A 20684-nucleotide genomic window follows, 5' to 3' on the forward strand; every position below is an offset into this window, starting at 1 on the left:
GATCCCAGGTGATTCACTAGCCGAGGGAAGAGGCCTGAGGTCATTTATCAGCAGTGTAACTGTGAACAATATTCTCAGAAAGATTTCCATCTGTGGGTCTCCAAGAGTTCCAAATAAATGGCCCCAGGAGAACCGTGAGCGGCAGGTGTTAAAGACTTTTTCCAAAAGTACTGAGCACTGGAGGTCCTCTTCACGATCCCCTTGCTCTGAGGGGCTTGGTGGTGGTCTTCACACAGCTCAGGGATCTTAATGAAAAGCATTCCTCCGTGGTCGGATTTGAACAACAGAAATTCCAATTTTCCACATAAGATGAATAAGATAATTGTAACAGAAAACGTGATTAACCACCATACGATAGGTTGACAGGATTTCAGTGAGGATGATCTATACCAAGTCCATCCAGAACAATTTGCAGAGTCAGCCCAAGGGTTTTCTCAGTCAACCCTCACCAACCGCCACCACCCCTCTTCTTACCACAAAATGCCTAAAGATTACAGTTTCTTGCCATCCTCCTTAAGATCATTTCTACCCTTGCTGGAAAGTTCCAGGTTCTAGTTCCCATCCCCCAACAGCTCTGGGACATTGAATGAATCAACGGATCTCCTCAAGTTTCATCTTCCTCATCAGGAGAAGGGGGATAATGATTTCTTTTCCAATTATTTTACTGAGTTTGGTGAGGACACGGAGGGGTGATCTGGAAACCCCAAGACACACTACAAACATCCTGGTTGTAGTATTTATTTGGGCACACGGGGGTTTGTAATCTGACCTCCCCAGTGTTGCCTCTGTTCTTGAGCCCTGTTGACCATTTATAGGAATCGTTGGGAAGACGTATTTTTTTAAAGAGGAGGACAGCATTGTGTGGGTGTGTGTCTACGAGTGTGAGTGTATCATCCAAGTGGCCCTGATGCCCAGAGTTGGCCTCCCTGTGCCTGTATATGTACCCCAGGTCGTTGCACAACCCATAACGGCAGCATGAAGATGCCTCGAGCAAACCGGGGTTGCAGTGAGGGGCAGGACCGACTCGGTCTTGCACAACCGTCTTCCTTAGCCCTTTGCCAGTTTTTCATCAGTCAAGTTACTTCATGTTTGGCTGATGAGCCACTGGGGTACATGCCACTCAGGCTGGGCCCCCATGCTCTCATTTTGTGGCACAGTGATTCCTCCTGCTGTCTCCTGTTTACAGCCCGGGTCGTGACCCCGGGGAGTCTCTCTTGTAGAGGTCACAGGCACCACCAAGATGATGAGCCCAAGTGAATTTATTTCTAGAATTGAAAACAAAAGTCCCTCTCTGTCCTTTTTTTCCTCCCACCCCGTCATATGAGCACACACACTAACCCTATAATAATCAAACTAAGAGATAAGGACTAGGATTCTGAAGGTCTGAGACTAAGACTTATGTTGGGTCCTTTGTCCTGTGCGGCCTGATTTGTGGGCTTTGTTTCTCTCATCTTCAGATGAGATGATACAATCTGCTCACTAGCAAAGCTCTTTGAAGATCTTGGATAAAGACCACTTACTTCAATTTCAGCGAGAGTGATGGTGTTTCGCCCTACATAGCAAATGTGGCCCAAGGATGCTTATTTAAATTTCAGTAACATGGGAGGTTCCCAGACCAATGTGGACATCTCAGAAAAGACAGAGCAAGACCCCCAGCCCACATAAAGCAGGAATTTTAAGCTTTTTCTTTCCTTTTTTATTAAACTGATTTTTTAAAAAAAATTTCATTTATTTATTTGAGTGAGAGAGAATGAGAGATAGCACGAGAGGGAAGAGGGTCAGAGGGAGAAGCAGACTCCCCGCTGAGCAGGGAGCCTGATGTGGGACTCGATCCCGGGACTCCAGGATCATGACCTGAGCTGAAGGCAGTCGCTTAACCAACTGAGCCACCCAGGCGCCCACACTTTTTCTTTTCTGACATGATCTGCTCTCGGTGGGTACATGCAGGCACCAGACTTGCTAATTTCATAGGAAATACACAAATCCTTGCTCCCTGGGATTGGAAAGCAATCTATTAAGAACAAATTCCTGAGCATTGTCTATATGCCTAATTCAGTGATAGGTCATGGAAGGTGATCATAAAAATTCACTCTGAAGAACGCTCATGCCAACTTTCCCTCCAACCCAAAGAGGGACACTGCGGTCCATCTTTAGATGGTGATCATGTGTTCTGTTTCTTTGGTTATCATTGTTGGACAGGATAAGCGTTGAGATCAAGCACTTAAGTGTGACATATATATTTAAGAGTGGATGGTCAATCCCATATTATCTTTGGAATTCCTTCTTTTTAAAAATTTTTAAATTTAAATTTTTAAGTTGTTAAATTTTAACATTTTATGACCTAGCACTTGTGGTTTGCAAGACTTTTGAAAATCATTGTGGTGACTAATTTTTGACAGCGATTTCCCTTTATCGGTGGAGAGAAGGCAGGATTCAGTCCCGTAGCCCAAAGGTGGGGCAAGAGCTGAGATCAGAATCCACATCCACCCAATCACTCCCATCGGGTGGGACAAGCCCACCGCCTCCTGCGGGGCTGGCCTATGGGCTTCTTCAGTTTGGCATGGGAATCCACTTCTAAAGACAGAAGCCTTGGCAGGAGTGCTCTGCTTTCTTGTGTGATTTTCCAGGAAACACACAACATCAAGGGTAGACTTCCCATGGGAGTTCCCCATTGAACAAGATACACATTTCTAAATGAGTTCTATCTATCCCCTGGTCATAAATGTTCTTTCCTTGTGAGTTAAAACACATCAGAGGGGCGCCTGGGTGGCTCAGTTGGTTAATAAGCATCTGCTTCGGCTCAGGTCATGATCACAGGGTTCCTGGATTGAGCATCAGGCTCCCTGCTCAAGGAGGAGTCTGTTTCTCCCTCTCCCTCTGCCCCTCCCCCTGGCTCATGCTCTCTCCCTCTCTTTCGCTCTCTCTGTCAAATAAATAAATAAAATCTTAAAAAAAAAAAAAACACATCAGAAATGCTGTTGAGCATGCAGCTGTGTAGGGTGTCAGGGACCCCCATTCTGTACCTCATCCTGCTCCACTTAAAGTTCACGCTTAGAACCCTGTTCTCTCGTGACCATATTCTAATCCTCGGCAACTTGGATTGATTATGACTATATTTTCCTGCTCTTTTTGCACAAAACACGGGACTGTAAAGTATAAAGCAAGGGGATATGAGGGAGAAACCCACTGGGTCATGGGTTCTGCCTCCTGGTGAAGAAAGAGTGGAAGGCAGGAAGGTGGTGCTCCTAGTCTGGGGAAAATGACAAACAGAACAAAACAAAATGAAACATCTTTCCTCACTTCTCTGCTGTTGAAAAGGTCAGAGGTTTGTTCTCTGGAGAAGATGAACAGGAAGCTGGAATGAGGCCCCCATCAAAAGCACCAGGATTAGAAAGGGAGTCTATTCCCCAAGTGGAGGGGTTCCCTACCCTACCCTGGAAGTGGAGGACGGGCCCAGACAGGAAGTGGGAAGATTCTCCTCTGGAGAGAATGAAGAGCCATGACAAAGGACACCCAAACACTGCCATTCAGGCTTCCTACTGAAAGAACCAGCTTGCCAGTGGGTCGGTCCCCAGGGCTATCCACCAGGAGACCACCCCCTCCCAGGCGCCTCACTCTTCTACATGGATGGATAGACCAAGATCAACAGACGATTGAGGCAAGTCTCCTATATGAAAGACAGAGACCAAACTAGGAAATACACAGGCAGGAAAAAAAAAAGAACCGAAAGGAAACAGAAAGGACACAGAACATGCATAATTAATATTGAAACAATAAAAGAATGTTAAATTTAAAGGCAGTAACAGGATAAGAGACAATACAATGTATACATGTAACGCAAATGTTAAAAAGCCAATAGAGATTAAACATCATATTGACGAAATCTTCCAGGAAGTAGAATAAAAAGAGGGAAATGGAAAATAGGAGATACAAGGTATCAAAGCAGGAGGCTGTGCCCAGCATCTAATTAACAGGAGTTCCATAGGGAGAGCACAGAGAAAACAGAGGAGACATCATCAAAGAAATAGTACAGAAAAATCTCCCAGAGCTGAAGAAGAATACCAATCTCCAGTCTAAAAGTCCCCAATGAATACACAACCTAGCGGATTTACAAAGACCCATTTCAAGGCATACCGCCCTAAAATTTCAGATGAAGAGGAATAAAGAGGAAATCCTAAAAGATACCATGGGTGGTGGCAGGAGAGGGAGAGAGGGTCCGCATACAATGTACAGCACAGCAAACTTCTCCGGAGCAAACTCTAAAGCAACACCTTTGATATTCTGAGAGATGTCTTCATTCAGTATTTCCGTATCTACTCAAACTATCGATCAGATATAAAGGTAGCAGAAAGACTTTCTCAGATATGCAAAGACCCTAACACTGCACTTCCCATATGCACTTTCCCTGGGTTTATTGGGAGGATGCTCTCCAGTGAAACAATGGCATAAAACAAAACACAGGGAGACTCGGGATCCAGGAAACAGAGGACACACTCCAGAGCTGGGTGAAGGACTGACGGGATGGGGAAGGGGGTCCGGTGCTGAGGGCTGCAGACGAGGCCAGGTCCAGAGTGGAGTGAGAGGATGGACGGTGGCTACAGGGAGGTCCCAGGACAAACTACAAAGGAGGCAACAATAAAAACCAAACCAAAGAGAGGAATGGATGAATTACTCGATGCATTTGGAAATCGACATGCGCATTCATTTGGGAGTCTGTAGGAGGTCTTGGGGAAAAAAATGATGGGCCCGTAGAAACTAAACAAGTAACAGCAAGGCAATTATTACCTTTAGGTAAAACGAGGGGTTGTCTAAAATGGGAATCACAACCAGAGGATGCTGCTTGGATTAGTCATACTAATGTAATGCTGTCAGCTGTGGGCTTTTACCCAGAATTGGGCTTACCACCATTTTGGGAAAATGGGAAACGGGAAAGTGTGGGTGATTGTATTGGAGACCTTAATCTTCACCCATCTCAGTTGGAATTCAATAAATCTAAAATGGATATAATCAAGGAATAATGCCTTGTGCCAACTTATTTGGATATAGAGAGGCAAAACCCAGAAGAAACAGCTAAAATTGTTGAAGGTGGTGGGACTTGGGAGTGGGCTTTTTTTCATAATAAGCCCTTAGAACCATCTGACTTTATTTTTTTTAAGATTTTATTTATTTTACAGAGAAAGAATGAGAGAGAGAGAGAGCCCATGGGGGGGGGGGGTCAGAGGGAGAAGCAGACTCCCCGCCAAGCAGGGAGCCCAATGCGGGACTCGATCCAGGGACTCCAGGATCATGACCTGAGCCGAAGGCAGTTACTTAACCAACTGAACCACCCAGGCGCCCCGAACCATCTGACTTTAAACTGCATCACATATTACTGTGATAAAAGTATTAATTAATTTGGGGCGCCTGGGCTCAGTCAGGTTAAGCGACCAACTTGGTTTTGGCTCAGGTCATGATCTCAGGGTCATGAGATCAAGCCCCATGTTGGACTCTGTGCTAAGCATGGAGCCTGCTTGGGATTCTCTTTCTCCCTCTGCCCCTCACCTCACCCGCTCCCCTGCTCGTGCACTGTCTCTCTCTGAAAAAAAAAAAAAAAGTATTAATGCTTTAAAAAGTGAATGAAACAGCGCTTGGAGGAAGCAGGAACAAAGAGCTCATTTATCTGAACAATTCAGATTCTGGTACACTGCAGGGATCGTTCCCGAAGAAACAGGGAGGGAGCTGATATATGAATCCTGAGCTGGGTAAACGGAGGCCCCCATCCACCAGCATCATGTCCAGGTTGTGTGTCTGGCACTGCCCTCTGGGCTCCTCCAGGCCCCCGAAGTGCTGGGGGGTGGTGTGGGTGGCACACAGAAACCCTTTGCCGAGATGAACAACTTGGGTCTGGATCCAAGTGAGCTGTATGTCCACAGCAGGAGCCCATAATGTCCCTGGCACAGGGTTAACCAACGACATTCATGCTTCATCTTGCTTCATCTTCCTACGAAGGGTGTGGGTCGGGTCCTTTAAAGATGTATTCATATATTTAGAGAGAGAGAGAGAGCACGCATGCCAGTGAGTTGGGGGTGAGGGGGGGCAGAACAAGAGCATCTCAAGCAGACTGAGCACAGAGCTGGATGCAGGGCTCAATCTCACAACCCTGAGATCATGACCTGAGCCGAAACCAAGAGTCGGATGCTTAACCGAGTGTGCCCCCAGGCGCCCTGGGTCGGGTCCTTTAATGTCCTTGTTCAACCAGAGGAAAATTAAGCTTGGAGACATCAAAGAAGGCATCCACATTGATTAAATTGACTATGAAGCAGAGCTACGACAGGAACCCAGGTGTGCGGGACTCCAAACAGGGCCACATTGCCTGTTCAACCACTTCCGGTCCTTGGTCCTTGAGGAAGTCCCTTAACCTCTCTGACCCCAGTTTCTTTCTTGGTAAAGCTAACGATTCTGGCTCTACTTCCCTGTTCGGCTCAAATAAGAAAATATATGTGACAATTTTAAAGAAGCTTGAAGTGCCAATGTATGCAAATGCAAATATTATTTTTGATGACAGGAGAGAGACAGGCAGTCTTGTGACCCTACTTGGTCTCCTACATAAACTTCAGGGAAGCCAGCTCTAGTGCGGATCCTGAGAAGAGCCAGCTGGGGTTTGGAAGCCAGACAGCAGCTGGGTCAGCAGGCAGGCTGATGTGGCAGGCCACCTCCCCCTGGGGGACCTGTAATATTAAATTCTGAGGATTTCTTCTCCTTCTTCATTTTCCATGAATCCCAGAGTCTTCTGAGAGCACGGTGTTCAGAAACACCACAGCCTTCAGCTCCGGGTAAGCATTTGTGACTGGACTGAATTGAACAACTTTGAATGAAAAACTGTTTCTCTCCTTTTCCCCAGGCGTCTGGACAAGCACAATTTGGGGCCAACTTTTACTTGGTTGAGCTGATTTCATCAGTTCGGGAACTGGAATTTCCAGACATTTACTGCCCCAGTATGCCCCCTGGTGGACAGTCTCGCGTTTTATTCCCGAACTTTCTCAATGTGCCCTCACATTCTTAAACAAAAGCCCTCAGAGACTCTTGCAATCTGCAAGCTGTTCTTATTTCCACGCTAGAATGAGAAAACGCGTTTAGAGAGAGGAAGGAATTTGCAAGTTCCTGGAACTGCATTTAGTGTCTTTTTCCCCCATTCAGCAAAAACCCAAAATACTGCAGTCTGAGCGGTCTGGGTTTGAGCCCAGTTTAAGTCCTGGCTCAGCAACTGTCACCAAGTGAGGTCCTTTCACAGAATTGAATTTGATCCCTACCAGGCCTTCTATTATTGTGGACATTTGCATTTGGAGGGACTATTCTGTGCAATGAACGTGCTGGAGAACTTGCAGAAGAAAAACTGATGGCTGATGTACCAATCCAACTCGTGCGTGTGTTTTAATGTTTGGTGGGTTTGTGGCTATCCCCTAAAATAGGGTTTAGTTAAACTTGAAAATATAGGCCGTGGGATCTCTTCAGACTTTTCCTCAGCCACTGACCACTTTACCACGAGTGTGCTTAGCTTTGAAGTCCTTTGTGGCTGCAGGGGCATTCTCCATTCTGGGGGAGAGCCTGCCCTCTGGGGCTCAGAGCAGCGCCGTGGCTGAGCTTGGGGACCTGGATTCGGGTTGCCAGCTTCAGCCCCCACTGACATTGCCATTCAGTAGATCTGCGACCTCAGGCGAATCTCCTAACTTCCCTGTGCCTCATCTTCCTCCCAGGGGAAACAGGGATGAAAAGTAATATTCACCTCTAAGTGTGGGGAAGATTCAGCCACACAACTTACAGAAAGCACTCAGCACCTAGCGTGCCACAGGGTGATAGGCTGTGCTTCTCTGTGGCTGTTAATGAGCTGACCTGAGGTGTTGCCTTGAAGCTTGCAGTCATGACACACAAGGGAAAGAGTATGGGTGTTTCCTTCAAATACCTTCTCCCGTGCTATTGCTTTTGTTTCACATATGAGTGAAACCATATGCTAATTGTCTGTCTCTGCTTGATTTATTTCACTTAGCATAATCCCCTCCAGTCCCATCCATGTTAATGTAAAAGTTGGGTATTCATCCTTCCTGATGGCTGAGTAATATTCCATTGTGTATATGAACCACATCTTCTTTATCCATTCGTCTGTTGAAGGGCATCTCGGCTCCTACCACAGTTTGGCTATTGTGGACATGGCTGCTATGAACATTGGGGTGCATGTGCCCCTTCTTTTCACCACATCTGTGTCTTTGGGGTAAATACCCAGTAGTGCAATTGCTGGGTGTTATATGCAACTAATGAATCACTGAACACTACATCAAAAACTAATGATGTACTATACAGTGGATAATGGAACATAATAAAACAAACAAATACCTTCTCCCAGTAGAGAAGCTCAGCCCCGGTGGTGTCTGCAAGCCCCTCTCCCCAGGCAGGGGGTGTGTGCTGGAAACGTATGTGGGCGTTTTGGGTTGGCCAATAAAAGGAAACACTGCAAGCAGATGCGGGAACTGGATGCAGTGCAAGGGACTGTCCCACTCAACTGAGAATTGTCCCTGAACAGACATGTCTCTAAAGAAGATGTACAAATGGCCAATGAGCATATGAAAAGATGCTCGGCAACACTAATCATTAGGGAAATGCAAATCAAAATCACAATGAGATACTGCCCAACACCCATTAGGATAGCTATTATTAAAAAAAAAAAAAACCCACAAAATAACAAGTGTTGGAGAGGATGTTGAGAAACTGGAACCTTTACTCACTGTTGGTGGGAATATTATGTGGTGCAGTCCCTGTGGAAAACAATACGGCAGCTCCCCAAAGAATTAAATATACAATTACCATATTTTTGGGTATATACCCAAAAAAACTGGAAGCAGGGAGTTGAAGAGATATTTACAGATACATGTTCATAGGGGCATTATTCACAATAGCCAAAAGGTGCAAGAAACCCAAGTTTTCATTGATAGATGAATGGATGAAAAAATGTGGTCTCTATATACAATGGAATATTATTCAGTCTTAGAAAGGAAGGGAATTCTGACACACACTATAACGTGGATGAACCCTGAGGTCATAATGCTAAGTGAACTATGCCAGTCACAAAAGGACGAACACTATAGGATCCACTGATACGAAGTCCCTAGGATAGTCTAATTCATAGAGACAGAAAGTAGGATGGTGGTGGCCAGGGGCTGGGTGTGGGTAGAATGGGGAGTTAGTGTTTAGTGGGTACAGAGTTCCAGTTTTGCAGAGGAAAAGAGTTCTGGAGATGGATGGAGGTACGAACACTGTGAATGCACTTAAAATCACTGAACTGGATACTTACCAGTAATTATAATGATAAATTTTATGTGTATTTTAGTATAATTAAAAAATTTTGCCCACCTAAAGTGCCAATAGCATCCCTTTGAGAGATATTGCCAGAATATCTAAAAATAGTCAGATAATGCATGCATTTGGTTATAAGAAGTCCACTTACCCTTTGCATACAACACCCAGAGCTCATTCTATCACATGCCCTCCTTAATGCCCATCACAGTTACCCCATCCCCCCACCCCCCTCCCCTCCAGCAACCCTCAGTTTGTTCCCTAGAGTTAAGAGTCTCTTATGGTTTGTCTCCATCTCTGTTTTCATTAAATTCTACCCCTGAAACTAATAATACACTATATGTTAACTAAATTGAATTTAAATAAAAAATTAAAATAAATTAATTAAAAAGAAAGAACTAACTATACAAACTATAGAACCTAATTAAGGGACATAAAAACAATTTACTAAATGGAGAAACATTTCATACTTATGAATGGGGAGAGTTAATGTTTGAAAGTTATATATTCTCCCTCCTCCAAATTTCTCTCCATCATTCGATACAATTCCAATTAAGTTCTTTTGTGTGTGTGTTTGTTTTTGTTTGTTTGTTTGGCCACATATGACAATGTATTTCTAACACTTACCCAGAAGAATAAACCAAACAGACTTCTGCAAAAAAAAAAAAAAAAGTCCACTCATCCTTAGGAGACCTATCTGCATGGACTAGTGCATCTGCCCTCCCTGTCCATGTATCCTCTTTGTCTCAGCTGCCAGGGGAACGGGACCCCTAAAATCAGGTAAAGGTGCACTTCCAAGGAGCCAAAACTTAGTGATGGGATCAGGAGGAGTCCTGTAGTTAAATGGGTAGTATCGCTTCAGGACGTTCTCATTTATTTATAGCAATCCACTTATAAATTACGTTTACTAATCAATAAAATCACATTGGGGCAACAACTTGGGATTTCTGGCTTCAAATGATACTTTTGGCTTTCAGTGGAAAACTGAACAGGAGGAAATTTCTTACCTTGTAGATACAGGACTTAGCATTCAGAAAGAAGAGCTCGATGGTAGCATTGTCCTTCAGGTATGAGATGCTTTCTATATAGAACCTGAAAGAGAAAAACTGCTAATAAGCCACAGAAGCAGCAACTGATCAAGCTGAAAATCAGCTGTTTTCTGAGCCACAGGATTTGACATGAGGACCAGAACTCCCCATCCCAAATGAAAAAGAAAAAGGTATGATCAGTTGTTTTCATATGGTTCCTTTTTGAAAGAAAGCAGAGTTTTTCAAGCCCCTTTCTAGCACATGAGGACTGCCATGCTTGACAACCTTGACCAGAGCCAGGGAGCTGGGACTCCCACCATAGGGGGTTAAACTCAACCATCTCCTTTCTTTTTCTTGAGCCGCTTTCCAGTTTTTAAATAATATTATTGGATGTTCATACATTGCTTTTTTTTGGTCCTAATCATGTTGAGTTGGATTTCTTGAAGATAATTTCTTCTGCTCAACTGAAAAAGGAGGCCCTATTTCTCTTTAAAACGGTTACGTTATCTTCGCAAAGGTGGTGAAGTGCGATTTGATTTCTGCGAATCCAGAGAGCTGTGGTAAGTGCTCTTAACGCTGTGGTACTAATGCATATTAAGCCAAATGAGAATTGGATTTTTATCCAGATGGAGCTTATAGATTTCTTTTATGATGAGACATGCTGAAATTATTTACGTTTACATTTAATGCACCCTTTTATGCATCGACTTCGGCGTTTATTAAATCACGTAATCAGATTATGCACTTGTACTTGTCTAGGGACCAGCCGTGTGCAGGGAGGGGGTGATGGAAGGCAGAACCTTGCCAGGGAATAGGCCCTGAGTGGGGCCACCGGATACCTGCCTCCTGGAAACTGGGGCTACCCTGAGGTAGCAGTGGCAGGTGTAACGGGAAGGTAAGGGCTAGGTCCTTCTAGAACAGCGTTACAGTATGATGGAAAGAATCCTGGGGAGGAAGTCAAGAGACCAGCGACCTGGTCCCAGCTCTGTATGATTTAGGGCAAATCACTTCATCTCTCTGGGCTTCTGTTTTCCAAACGGTAAAAGAAGACCGCGGGACCTGGTCAGTGGTTCTCCACCTAAGAAGTCTACGGCTGTAAAATATTGGAAACTCATTTGGATGAAGACAACAATAACAGCAACAAAAACAACAAACCAACACTGCATGAGGCTAATAAAACACACCCCTAGGCAAGGACAAGCCCACAGACCACCAGTTTGCAACCTCTTGTCCGCAGACGGATGTTTTCTGTCATTTTTTCCAGTGTGGGTTGCTGTGATTAATATCATACAGATTCGTTTAAACTTGTGAGTGAATCCAGAGTAACTTCAGATACTAGCAGATATTTTCAATCAACAGGTATTAATACAATTTCCCCCCCGGGTGAGAGTCTAGAAAATGTTTGGAAATTATAGTATGGCGCTCATTCTTGCAAAGAATGGACCTCTGCCACCTGGTCTCTCCCTGCAAGAAAAAAAAAGAAGCACCTGCCTCTTGCTTTTTTGGAGCAGGTAATTTAGGTCATGGAGGCTCCATAAAGGCTCTACAGTGGTCCCAAAGGAACACCCGGGTGGCTCAGTTGGTTGAGCAACTGCTTTCAGCTCAGGTCATGATCCTGGAGTCCCAGGATCCAGTCCTGTATGCATCAGCGGGGATTCTGCTTCTCCCTCTGGCCCTCCCCGCTCTCATGCTCTCTCTCTCTCATGCTCTCTCTCAAAAAAAAAAACTTAAAAAAAAAAAAAAAGAAAAGAAATGCAGTAGTAAACTCTAGGTCTTAAAGCAGAATAAGTTAAATTGGATTTAATAAAAAAAAAAAATCCACATTTGTTGTGAAGGATTTTTGACTGGGGGTAGTCAGAATAGCAAAATCGGAAGGAAGGAAGGAAAGAAGGAAGGAGGGAAAGAAGGAAAAGGGAAGGAGGGAAGGGAGAGAGGGAGGCCGACTTGCAGGCGTGACCCATTATAGATGAATCTTGCTTCGTGCCTTTGTTCAAGCTATTGCTCTCCACCCAGAAACCACCATTCTCCACACCCCAAACCACTCCTGCTCCCTTCTGCCCTCACTCAGGAACACCATGTTTTCCTGGGCTCTGCTGATGGCCCCTAGGGAAGAGCTCCTCCCCTGGGCTCCTCCTCTGCTTTCCGTGCTCCCCCAGGGTCCTGTACTTCTCTGCTCCCTAGGGCATCTTCTTTCTCGGCTGTGAATGGCCTCCTGGAGGGCGAGGCCAAATCCCATTCATTTTTGTTTATTTCCAGCACTGATACAGTGCCTGGCACACACGAGGACTTAGTAAGTGTCTGGAAGGGAAAGACTGTCAGCTTCCCTCCTCCCCGCGGGCTGCTGGGTGCTGCTCTCAGGAGGGACAGTGAGAGGGGCAGCGAAGGCACTGCAGGAGGGGGAGGAGGTAAGTGACCTCCCACCCATGTCCCGAAATCCCCGGTCGGGGGGCTCATATTCCGCATCCGGGCCCTGCCCCCCTGCCCTTCACTCACTGTCAACGTGGAAAGTTGCACAAGCAAGCCACTGCTCCCCTCGAATCTTAAAGCCAGGACAACAGCCTAAGTTTCTGGAGTTTGACCTCAGTTCTGCAATAATCACTGAGTCTAAATCTGTTGGGTCTGAAATCATGTAATTTTCAAAGCAACACCTTGTGTCTTTCCTGCATTTGTTTCAATTCTTGAGAATTAAGGACTGAGAACATTCGCTACCCCGGCCATCCATTTTCTCCTCAATAGTATAAGAAGGAAACATAACACCCTTCCACCCCCAGCAACGGAAAGTGGAAAGGACAGGGCAGGTTCTGTTCTCTGCGACAGTGTTCGTGTCCCCGGAGTTCCACGGGGTCTGGCTGGACACGAGGCAGGAAGGTAGAGAAAATAACCTATTCTGAGATGAGGAAAAATAAACCACCAACTCTTGACAGAAACTGGAAAGCAGTTTCCCGTTAACCTTTATCACCAAGAAGCAGCCTGGAAAACTTATGAGCTCCAGGCCTGTCATATTATTATTCTGTAACCCTGGATATTTAACTCATCCTGAACTTTCCATCTGTACTAGGGAACTTGTGAGTCAAAATGCCCAGAGAAAAACAGACCCCAGACATCTCAATCCACACACCGAGGCTCAGGGCAAGCTACGGGAGCACCAGGGAGCAGAAACTTCTGGGGAAGTGGGAAACATTGATGGTTTGGGTACAAAATCCGGATTTTTTTTTTTTAAAACCAGTTCTGTTCTTTTTTATTTCACGAGAGCTCCTCGTTTTGCCAGTAGGTGGCGATGTTGCATTTCCTTAACTACCAGTGCGCAGGTGGGCGGGGGGAGCACTTCCTCAAAGACCTGGTTCACAAAGAAAATTCCGGGTCTCTGGGTAAAGCCGAGGAGATGAACGCTTTCTTGTAGATTCACAGGGTCTGCAAGGGCACTTCCAAGTCTGGCTCCATATTAACCATGGGTTTCTGGTGCTTTGACATCTGGGGCCTTGGTGGCTCTGGAGGGAAGGCCCCTCCCAGTGCTGACCAGTTCCTTAGAGGTGTGAGCTCGCCTTTCATATGCAGACCAGCCAATCAAGAGCTCACACACCCTTCCTGCTCCTCTGTGGGGCTCTCACCCTCCAGGTCACGACCCTCCTGCCCTCTCACCCCAGGGCCCGCGCCAGGGCCAGACAACTCTGGACAGCCCCGATGCCCCCAAGCCTGCTGAAATGATTCAAAGTAGCCAAGCCTAAACCTGATTACCCTGCCTCACCCATTCCTTCCTGCAGAAACCACAAAACAAAGGCTCTTCCCCCCATTTCCCCCCACTCCCTCTGCCTCCTGACCAACGTCCCTGTCCCTGGGCAGCCCTGCCTGGTGTGGTGTGCCCCCTCCTCCTAGGAACTGTGAGCAGCAAGCTGTCTTTTTCATGGCCACCATCTCCTGATGTGTTGGGAGTACCTGAGTACCTGTCCCTGAGTACCTCTACCGGAGTAATAATAAAACTTAACACTTTAAAACGGGCTCTTTGGGCACATTTAGCAGGACTGAATCTGATGGCTTTTTTTTTTTTTTTTTTTTGAGTCAAAGGGCCAACCTTTGTCCTAGGCCAAGGGCAAACCTGGCTAAGTCTGTTCCCTGAAAACCATCAGCAATGTCACACCCAACCTGGCCCAGATGATGCCGACCTGAGACATTGTATCTGACGCTCTGAAGCAGGAATAAATATGTGCTATGTTCTTACGTGTTTGGGCACATAAAATAATCAAGAGGCTCTGAGGCCTTGGGGAGTCTCGTCCCCTGTAACCCGCGGACGCCTTGGATGGCAGCAATTAGCCTTCCTCCTCTGAACCGCTCACTCCTCCTCTTCCCTCCCACATCCACCCTGTGGCACTGGGGAATCACTGAATCTTTCCAGCAAGTGTTAATTAAATGGACCGCTGATTTCATTTTGTCATGAACACAAGGGTCACATTTGAAATGCTGACTTTTAGTAGCAAAAAGGAGCGACAGGAATGAAAAGGGTATTTGGTGCTGCTGTGAGTTTCTGGGGCCGAATATCTCTGATCTTTAGAATTTCACCAGCTCGAAAAAAATCTTCAGTGGGGCACCCAGTTGAGATCTAGCAAGTTCTGGTTAGCAGGCCCCTCATTTTAGGATCCCTGCCTTCATTGTTACTATGGTGACAGGAAAGAGCAACTGCTTGTCTCAACCAGCCAGGAAAGACCCCAACAGTCAGGCCATAAACTCGGCTATAAAATCCCCACTCCCGGAATAAAGCTTCCTGGGATCGCCTCTCTCCCTCTTTTTTTTCCCTAGTGCTCACTTCAGTTTACTGTTGGTGAACCTCAGTTTGAGGAGACAAATCTAATCTCTATTTATCTTCCTACAAACAGTGGAGATGATCAGCACTGCGGGGCCACTTGGCTGAAGACGACACGACTGAAGGACCAGCCCAGGCGTGGAGGGAACCATTCAGAGCACAAACGTGTTCCTACAGAGATTTCCTCGGGTGTGTAGGGAAATTTTTCCTATAATTTTTCTTGACCTATTTCTTAAGCTTGCCTGGTGAATACGGTCAGAGGGTCACTGTTCTCAGATTTGGGGAGCTTGTCTCGTAGTCCCAAGCGGTGGTCTGCAGACGGATGTGACCTGGCTCACACACTGATCGTTGGGCTGGTTGTGGAGTCGGTGTGTGTGTGTGTCGGGGCGGGGGGGGGGGTAAGGGAGCAGCAGGAGGTGAGGCAATCAGGTCAGACAGGACATGCAAAGCATAACCGCAGCCAGGAACATTTTGAGGAGGGGAGCAGATGAGAATTCTGGAAAGCTACTCAGTGGTAACCTAGAGGAGAACGGAAGGAGCCCCAGCGAGGAGAGTGGTTCAGGAAGGGGGTGTTCATGGGGAGTCAGCAGTGGGTCTAACACCTATTTAAGACACTGAAGTAACAGGAGTTAGTGAGTGAAGAAGACAAGGAGGCAGGAGAGTCAAGTTTGATGCCCCAGTTTCTGGCTGGGTGTGTGGCGGGGCCAATCACAGAGATAAGGAGGTGCCACAGGAAGAGGAGGAAGTTTGGGGGGCAGAGAGATGAAGACGCCATTGATTCAGGCAGAGGGGGCAGAGAAGCGCCCGTGAAGTTTGGGGCCTAGAGACGGCCAGTGACCATGGCCGTGACGGGACAGCCACAAGCTGAGGAGCCGGTGGGATGGGGAGAAAGGAGACAAGGGCAGAACTCTCCTTCCGGACCCGTGCTATGGACAGCGGTGGGAGCAAGGAGGCAGGAGCAGATGGAAGATACAGTCAGAGAGAGTATTTTCTTTTGTCAGGGTAGAAAAGTCATGGTTATGGGGGGAAGAATCCATGGAGAAGGGGTAGTGTAAGACAGAGAAAGACGGGAGACTGGAGGCAAGGAGTTCTCAGAGGTGCTGGAAGGGGCTGGAACATGTGGACCTGGCCGGCCTTGGACGCTGGGCTAAGGGTCAGTCTCCCTCTGAGGGGTGTGCGTGTGAGTGCGTGGGCACGCATGCAGTGGGTGGGCAAGGAGGCCACAGAATGGGCGGGTACAATTAAGTAAGGGAGCAGGAAGCTGAAGCTCCCTTGGGCCAGCTTTCCTTTTCTCTACAGAATCATAAGCAATGCCACCTTCTTGGAGCAAAGGAGTGAGCTTCTGGTTTGGAGTCTGTGGCAGGGAGCAAAAGCCACCATGGGCATCGCAGAGGGCCCCAAGCAGGTGCAACGGACAGAAGTGGCTAGAAACACTGATGAGCTGTGTGAGATTGGTCATAAGCAATCGTGCACCAACTTGCAGCTGTGTGACCCCCCTCCCCCGGCCCTGACCACACTCGGCCGCTCAGAGGCAGAAATAAAAGAAATAGGTGGCTGGACGGATCCCATCCTACGTGTGTGTGCACGAGCACGCACAGGGGGCATGCATGCATGTGACCGGCAGCAAAGGCAGGGGGGGTCCTGGGGAAGGGCTGGTTGCAATGGTGGTAACACGGATTGGACTGAATCGGCAGAGATGAGGACGGGCAGGCTGAGAGGGCCCGAGAATTAGGGGAAATGGATGCAGAGGTGCACGTGGGTAGGGGTTCGTCTGCTCCGCTCCCCACTCTGCCCTTAGCTCCTAAACTAATGCCCACAACACCGTCAGTGCCTGGTGGATATTTGTGCATCAGTAACTGAACCTATTGCCAACGGTGAGTGTGCAGCTCAGTGTCCCCAAGGGGGGAAACTCACTCTCCACAGCTCGAATGAGAGTGGGTCTTGGCTCTCCAGGCCCTGCAGTGATGCGGCTCAGGGTGCTGACGGGACCGTGGAGTCTTCCTACGTGAGAGGGAAGAGCACGGTGCGGGGAGAATGCCTTCCCACTGGTGTTCACCCTGGTCAGCAGACGGCAAGAAGTTCTCAAGTGGGGCTAACAACACATAACCTCGGCTTCTGAAAACTCCTGCTTTACCATGTGCGAGGCCCCTTCCTCTGCCACTATGGAGGTTCCAACCTGCCTCCAAGTTTTGCGACTGCAGGATGTCCCCCGGCCAATGGGGTGCTCTCCGCCAAGGCCACTCGGAGTTGAGTAGTGCCAGACCTGGAATGGGAGGCCTGGGAGGGCTACTGCTCTCTGCACCCTCTCTCCCAGTGGGGGTGCATCCGCGCCTGACGCCATCTCTGCGGGTGGACCCTGGTTCTGCAGCCACGGCCAAGTGTGGAACACGAGACGGCCCAAAGTCACTGATCCTGACTTGGTGGCCTGTGGCCCGGCCAGAGTCTCTGAGAAGCAATCGTGGGGTCGCATTTCACTTGTGGAGAGAGACATAGCTTGGTGCAGCGGGGAGGGCCCGAAGTTTGGAGTCAGATCTAACTGAACAGAGGTGGCAATTTATTCGCGGTATTGGGAGGAGAATCAGCATGTTGGGCCCTTATCTCCCTCTCTTTTTTTTTTTTTTTTGAGATTTTATTTGACAGAGAGACACACAGCGAGAGAGAGCACAAGCAGGGGCAGAGGGAGAGGGAGAAGCAAGCTCCCCACTGATCAGGGAGCCCAATGCAGGACTCGATCCCAGGACCCTGGGATGGTGACCTGAGCCAAAGGCAGACGCTTAACTGACTGAGCCACCCCTCACCTCCCTCTCTTTACCCAGGAGTAATAATACCTGATTCAAGGGCTGTGAAGATTTACAATCATCCTGAATAATGGATGGATGTTTAATAATGGATAGTTCCCTTCCCTCAGACCTTTTCCCTTTTTAGATCATTATTAAGACTCTGCAGGCTCTGTGATCACTCCTGGTGATCTGACTCAGAAGGAGGAAAGGGGAGGTCCTTTTTAGGCTACATCATGGGTCAGTGAAGACAGATTTTCAGTCCTCTGTCCCGCCATACTGAGAATACCCAGCAGCACGACACCAGCCTCAGGCCCTTTGAGGACATGCTCAGAGGAGAAAGCAGAATTCCCCGATTTCAAATTCATGTTATTTAATATATTGGGGTCTTATTTTTCATCATCGGTTGAATGGAAGTGGTAATTCCGCCCCCTCTCTCACAGATGTTTCGAATATGCATTACAGCAAGAGAATATATAATTGCCAAATAGTAAGCCATGCTGGCTGGGATGGCAGCCCAAATTTAGATCCCCAGGGATACGTGGTTAATATTTCCACTGGATGAATTCCTAAAACTTGACTTAAAGCAGTCAGCCTTTTCCACGGTCTTTTATTGGGTGCTTTTATTCTCACGAAGGCTAACGGTGCACGTGTTACAGGGATGAATCTATAGATGTTTAAACAAAAGGAGAGAGGCTAGGAGCGGCTAGAGAGACTGCTTGCAGGCACGCACGTGTGCTGCTGGCTGGGCTGGGGCTGTTCCGGCCGCCGCGCTCTTGTTGAGAAAGGAGAAAGGTCAGTGAGCTCGTGGGGAAATCGCCCAGCCGGACGGGAGCTCCTTTATGGACTCCGGCAGAGTCCAAGGTCTGAGTCCTTTATGAAGATAATTCATCCTGCAATTCCTCTGGAGAAAATAGCCTGCGGGCACCCCTGGAAAGGCACCGAGGTACAGCTGGGAATTCTGCCCAGGCACCAAGGTAAAAATGCACAATTCACCTACATGAGAGCATCTGTCTCCTCTCTTGGAGAAAACAGACTCTTGGTGTTTTGCTTCTGTGTTGCTCAGCTGGCTGCAAAGTGGGGCCTCAGGAGAGTGGGGTCTGGGAGCCAGGATCCTCTGTGATGGGTGCCAAGGTGACACCCACCCTGGGAGGTGGTAATAGTTCAAGTGACAGATGATGGGGAGAGGGGAGGATAGGGCAGAGGGTGGAAGTAGCCAGAGAGAATTAATGCACCTAAGAATCTGAGGAAGAGGAAAGACTTCAAGGTTAAAGTCTACAGGACTGAATGGATAACGACATCACAGATTTGAGGGACCACAGAAGGCCTGGGGAGGTCCAGATGATGAGTTTGGCTTTGGAGCTGCTGAGTTAGAAGCACTCAGGTGGCCAAGGCTGGACACAGAAACCCGAGGCTCTGCAGAAAGAGCAGCTTTTGCAATGAGCTACAGAAGGAGCTCCGCCTTGTGACAATATTCTGCTAGGGGTCTGTCCACAAATGTGGCCCAGGAGAGTTTTTCCCTGGGCAACGTGTTCTCTGAGATGCCTACTGCAGCCACCTAGGAAAATGGGTGGCAAATGGCAGAAGCATTCATTCCTGCTTCTCCATATTGTGAGCCTGGGCCCTACCTCTGCAGCTCTCCTCTGTGTATCTGGTATCACAGACAGAAGTCACGAGTGACTTGGATCGGCCGGCATATCCTCAGTGACAATTTCGTGGCGCCCCAAGCTTTCCTCCAAGGCTCGGTTCCCGAAACCCACCAATAACTCAGCTCATAATGGACCCTTGCAAAAAGCAGCTAATATACAACCAGCCCGGTATTCTCTCTTCTTAATTAATGTTGGTGAAAAGCAGCAGGAAGGAGGGGAGATCCTGATGTATTCTGGCAAGTGGACTCATCCACCTTTGATTACAGGTTAACGAAACACTTAAATTCAACTGAGCCTTGCCCGACGTTGCCGCACCCCCACACCACCCCTCACCCCCCCCAGTGGAATTGTGAACTCTCCTTTATGCAGTTACCTTTCCATTTATCTGAGAAAATGGAGCCACCATTAAAGAGACTGTGACATCAAGATCACGCCCATCAGTAATGGAAATGGCTAAGGTTAGCTCTGATAGGTTTGCAGCTTTTAAACAAATAAAAAGGGCATTAAATCCAAGTTTAATTTTGCTCCGCCAGCAGAGGTGAAGATACATATTCTCGTCTGGGACATGGACCCTTTAACTCTTACTTAGGCTCTCTGATGCCTTCCATGGTATCAGGATGGCTAAGATTAAAACTGCATTCCTGACCATGCTCTTTAGGAAGAACTGAACTGTGAGTTGTTTGTGTCCTGCTCTTGAACTTGTTAACATATATATATATTTTTAAAGATCTTATTTATTTATGTATTTGAGAGAGAGAGTGCAAGCGCACGCATGACCCGGGGTTGGGGCGCAGAGGGAGAGGGAGAAGCAGACTCCCCACTGAGCGGGGAACCCGATGTGGGGCTTGATCCCAGGACCCTGGGATCATGAGCTGAGCCCAAGGCAGCCGCTTAACTGACTGAGCCACCCAGGCGCCCCATTGAACTTTAACATATTTTAAAAGGACAGGGTGCGTGTATTGGGTATGAGTGCTGGTGTCCGCTGGAAGACGGAGGCATTCGGGCCTAAATGCCCCTGCAGTTGTGCACAATGAAGGTTCTGCACAAAAACTGCCTGGTGGCTCCAAGGACGGGGTGCTCCAGGAGACGCTGGATCTGGACGCTCAGATCC

The 20684-nt window shown here is 47.5% G+C and overlaps 1 protein-coding gene across 15 annotated transcripts in view; it reads right to left on the reverse strand.

The window, feature by feature from the left end:
* FRMD4A (FERM domain containing 4A) overlaps positions 1–20684 on the reverse strand; it is a 330684-nt gene that overhangs the window by 115958 nt on the left and 194042 nt on the right. For all 15 annotated transcript variants that reach the window (XR_014145475.1, XM_081820621.1, XM_081820619.1 and 12 more), the window contains one exon: positions 10332–10416. Coding sequence is in view for 14 of the 15 variants with exons in the window: in XM_081820621.1 (XP_081676747.1) it covers positions 10332–10416 (85 nt within the window). In the remaining variant the exon portion in view is untranslated. The remainder of the gene's footprint in view (positions 1–10331; positions 10417–20684) is intronic.

The sequence above is a fragment of the Leptonychotes weddellii genome, chromosome 5, assembly GCF_054177405.1.
Source record: "Leptonychotes weddellii isolate Sample4059 chromosome 5, ASM5417740v2, whole genome shotgun sequence".
In the NCBI taxonomy this organism is placed as follows: Eukaryota; Metazoa; Chordata; class Mammalia; order Carnivora; family Phocidae; genus Leptonychotes; species Leptonychotes weddellii.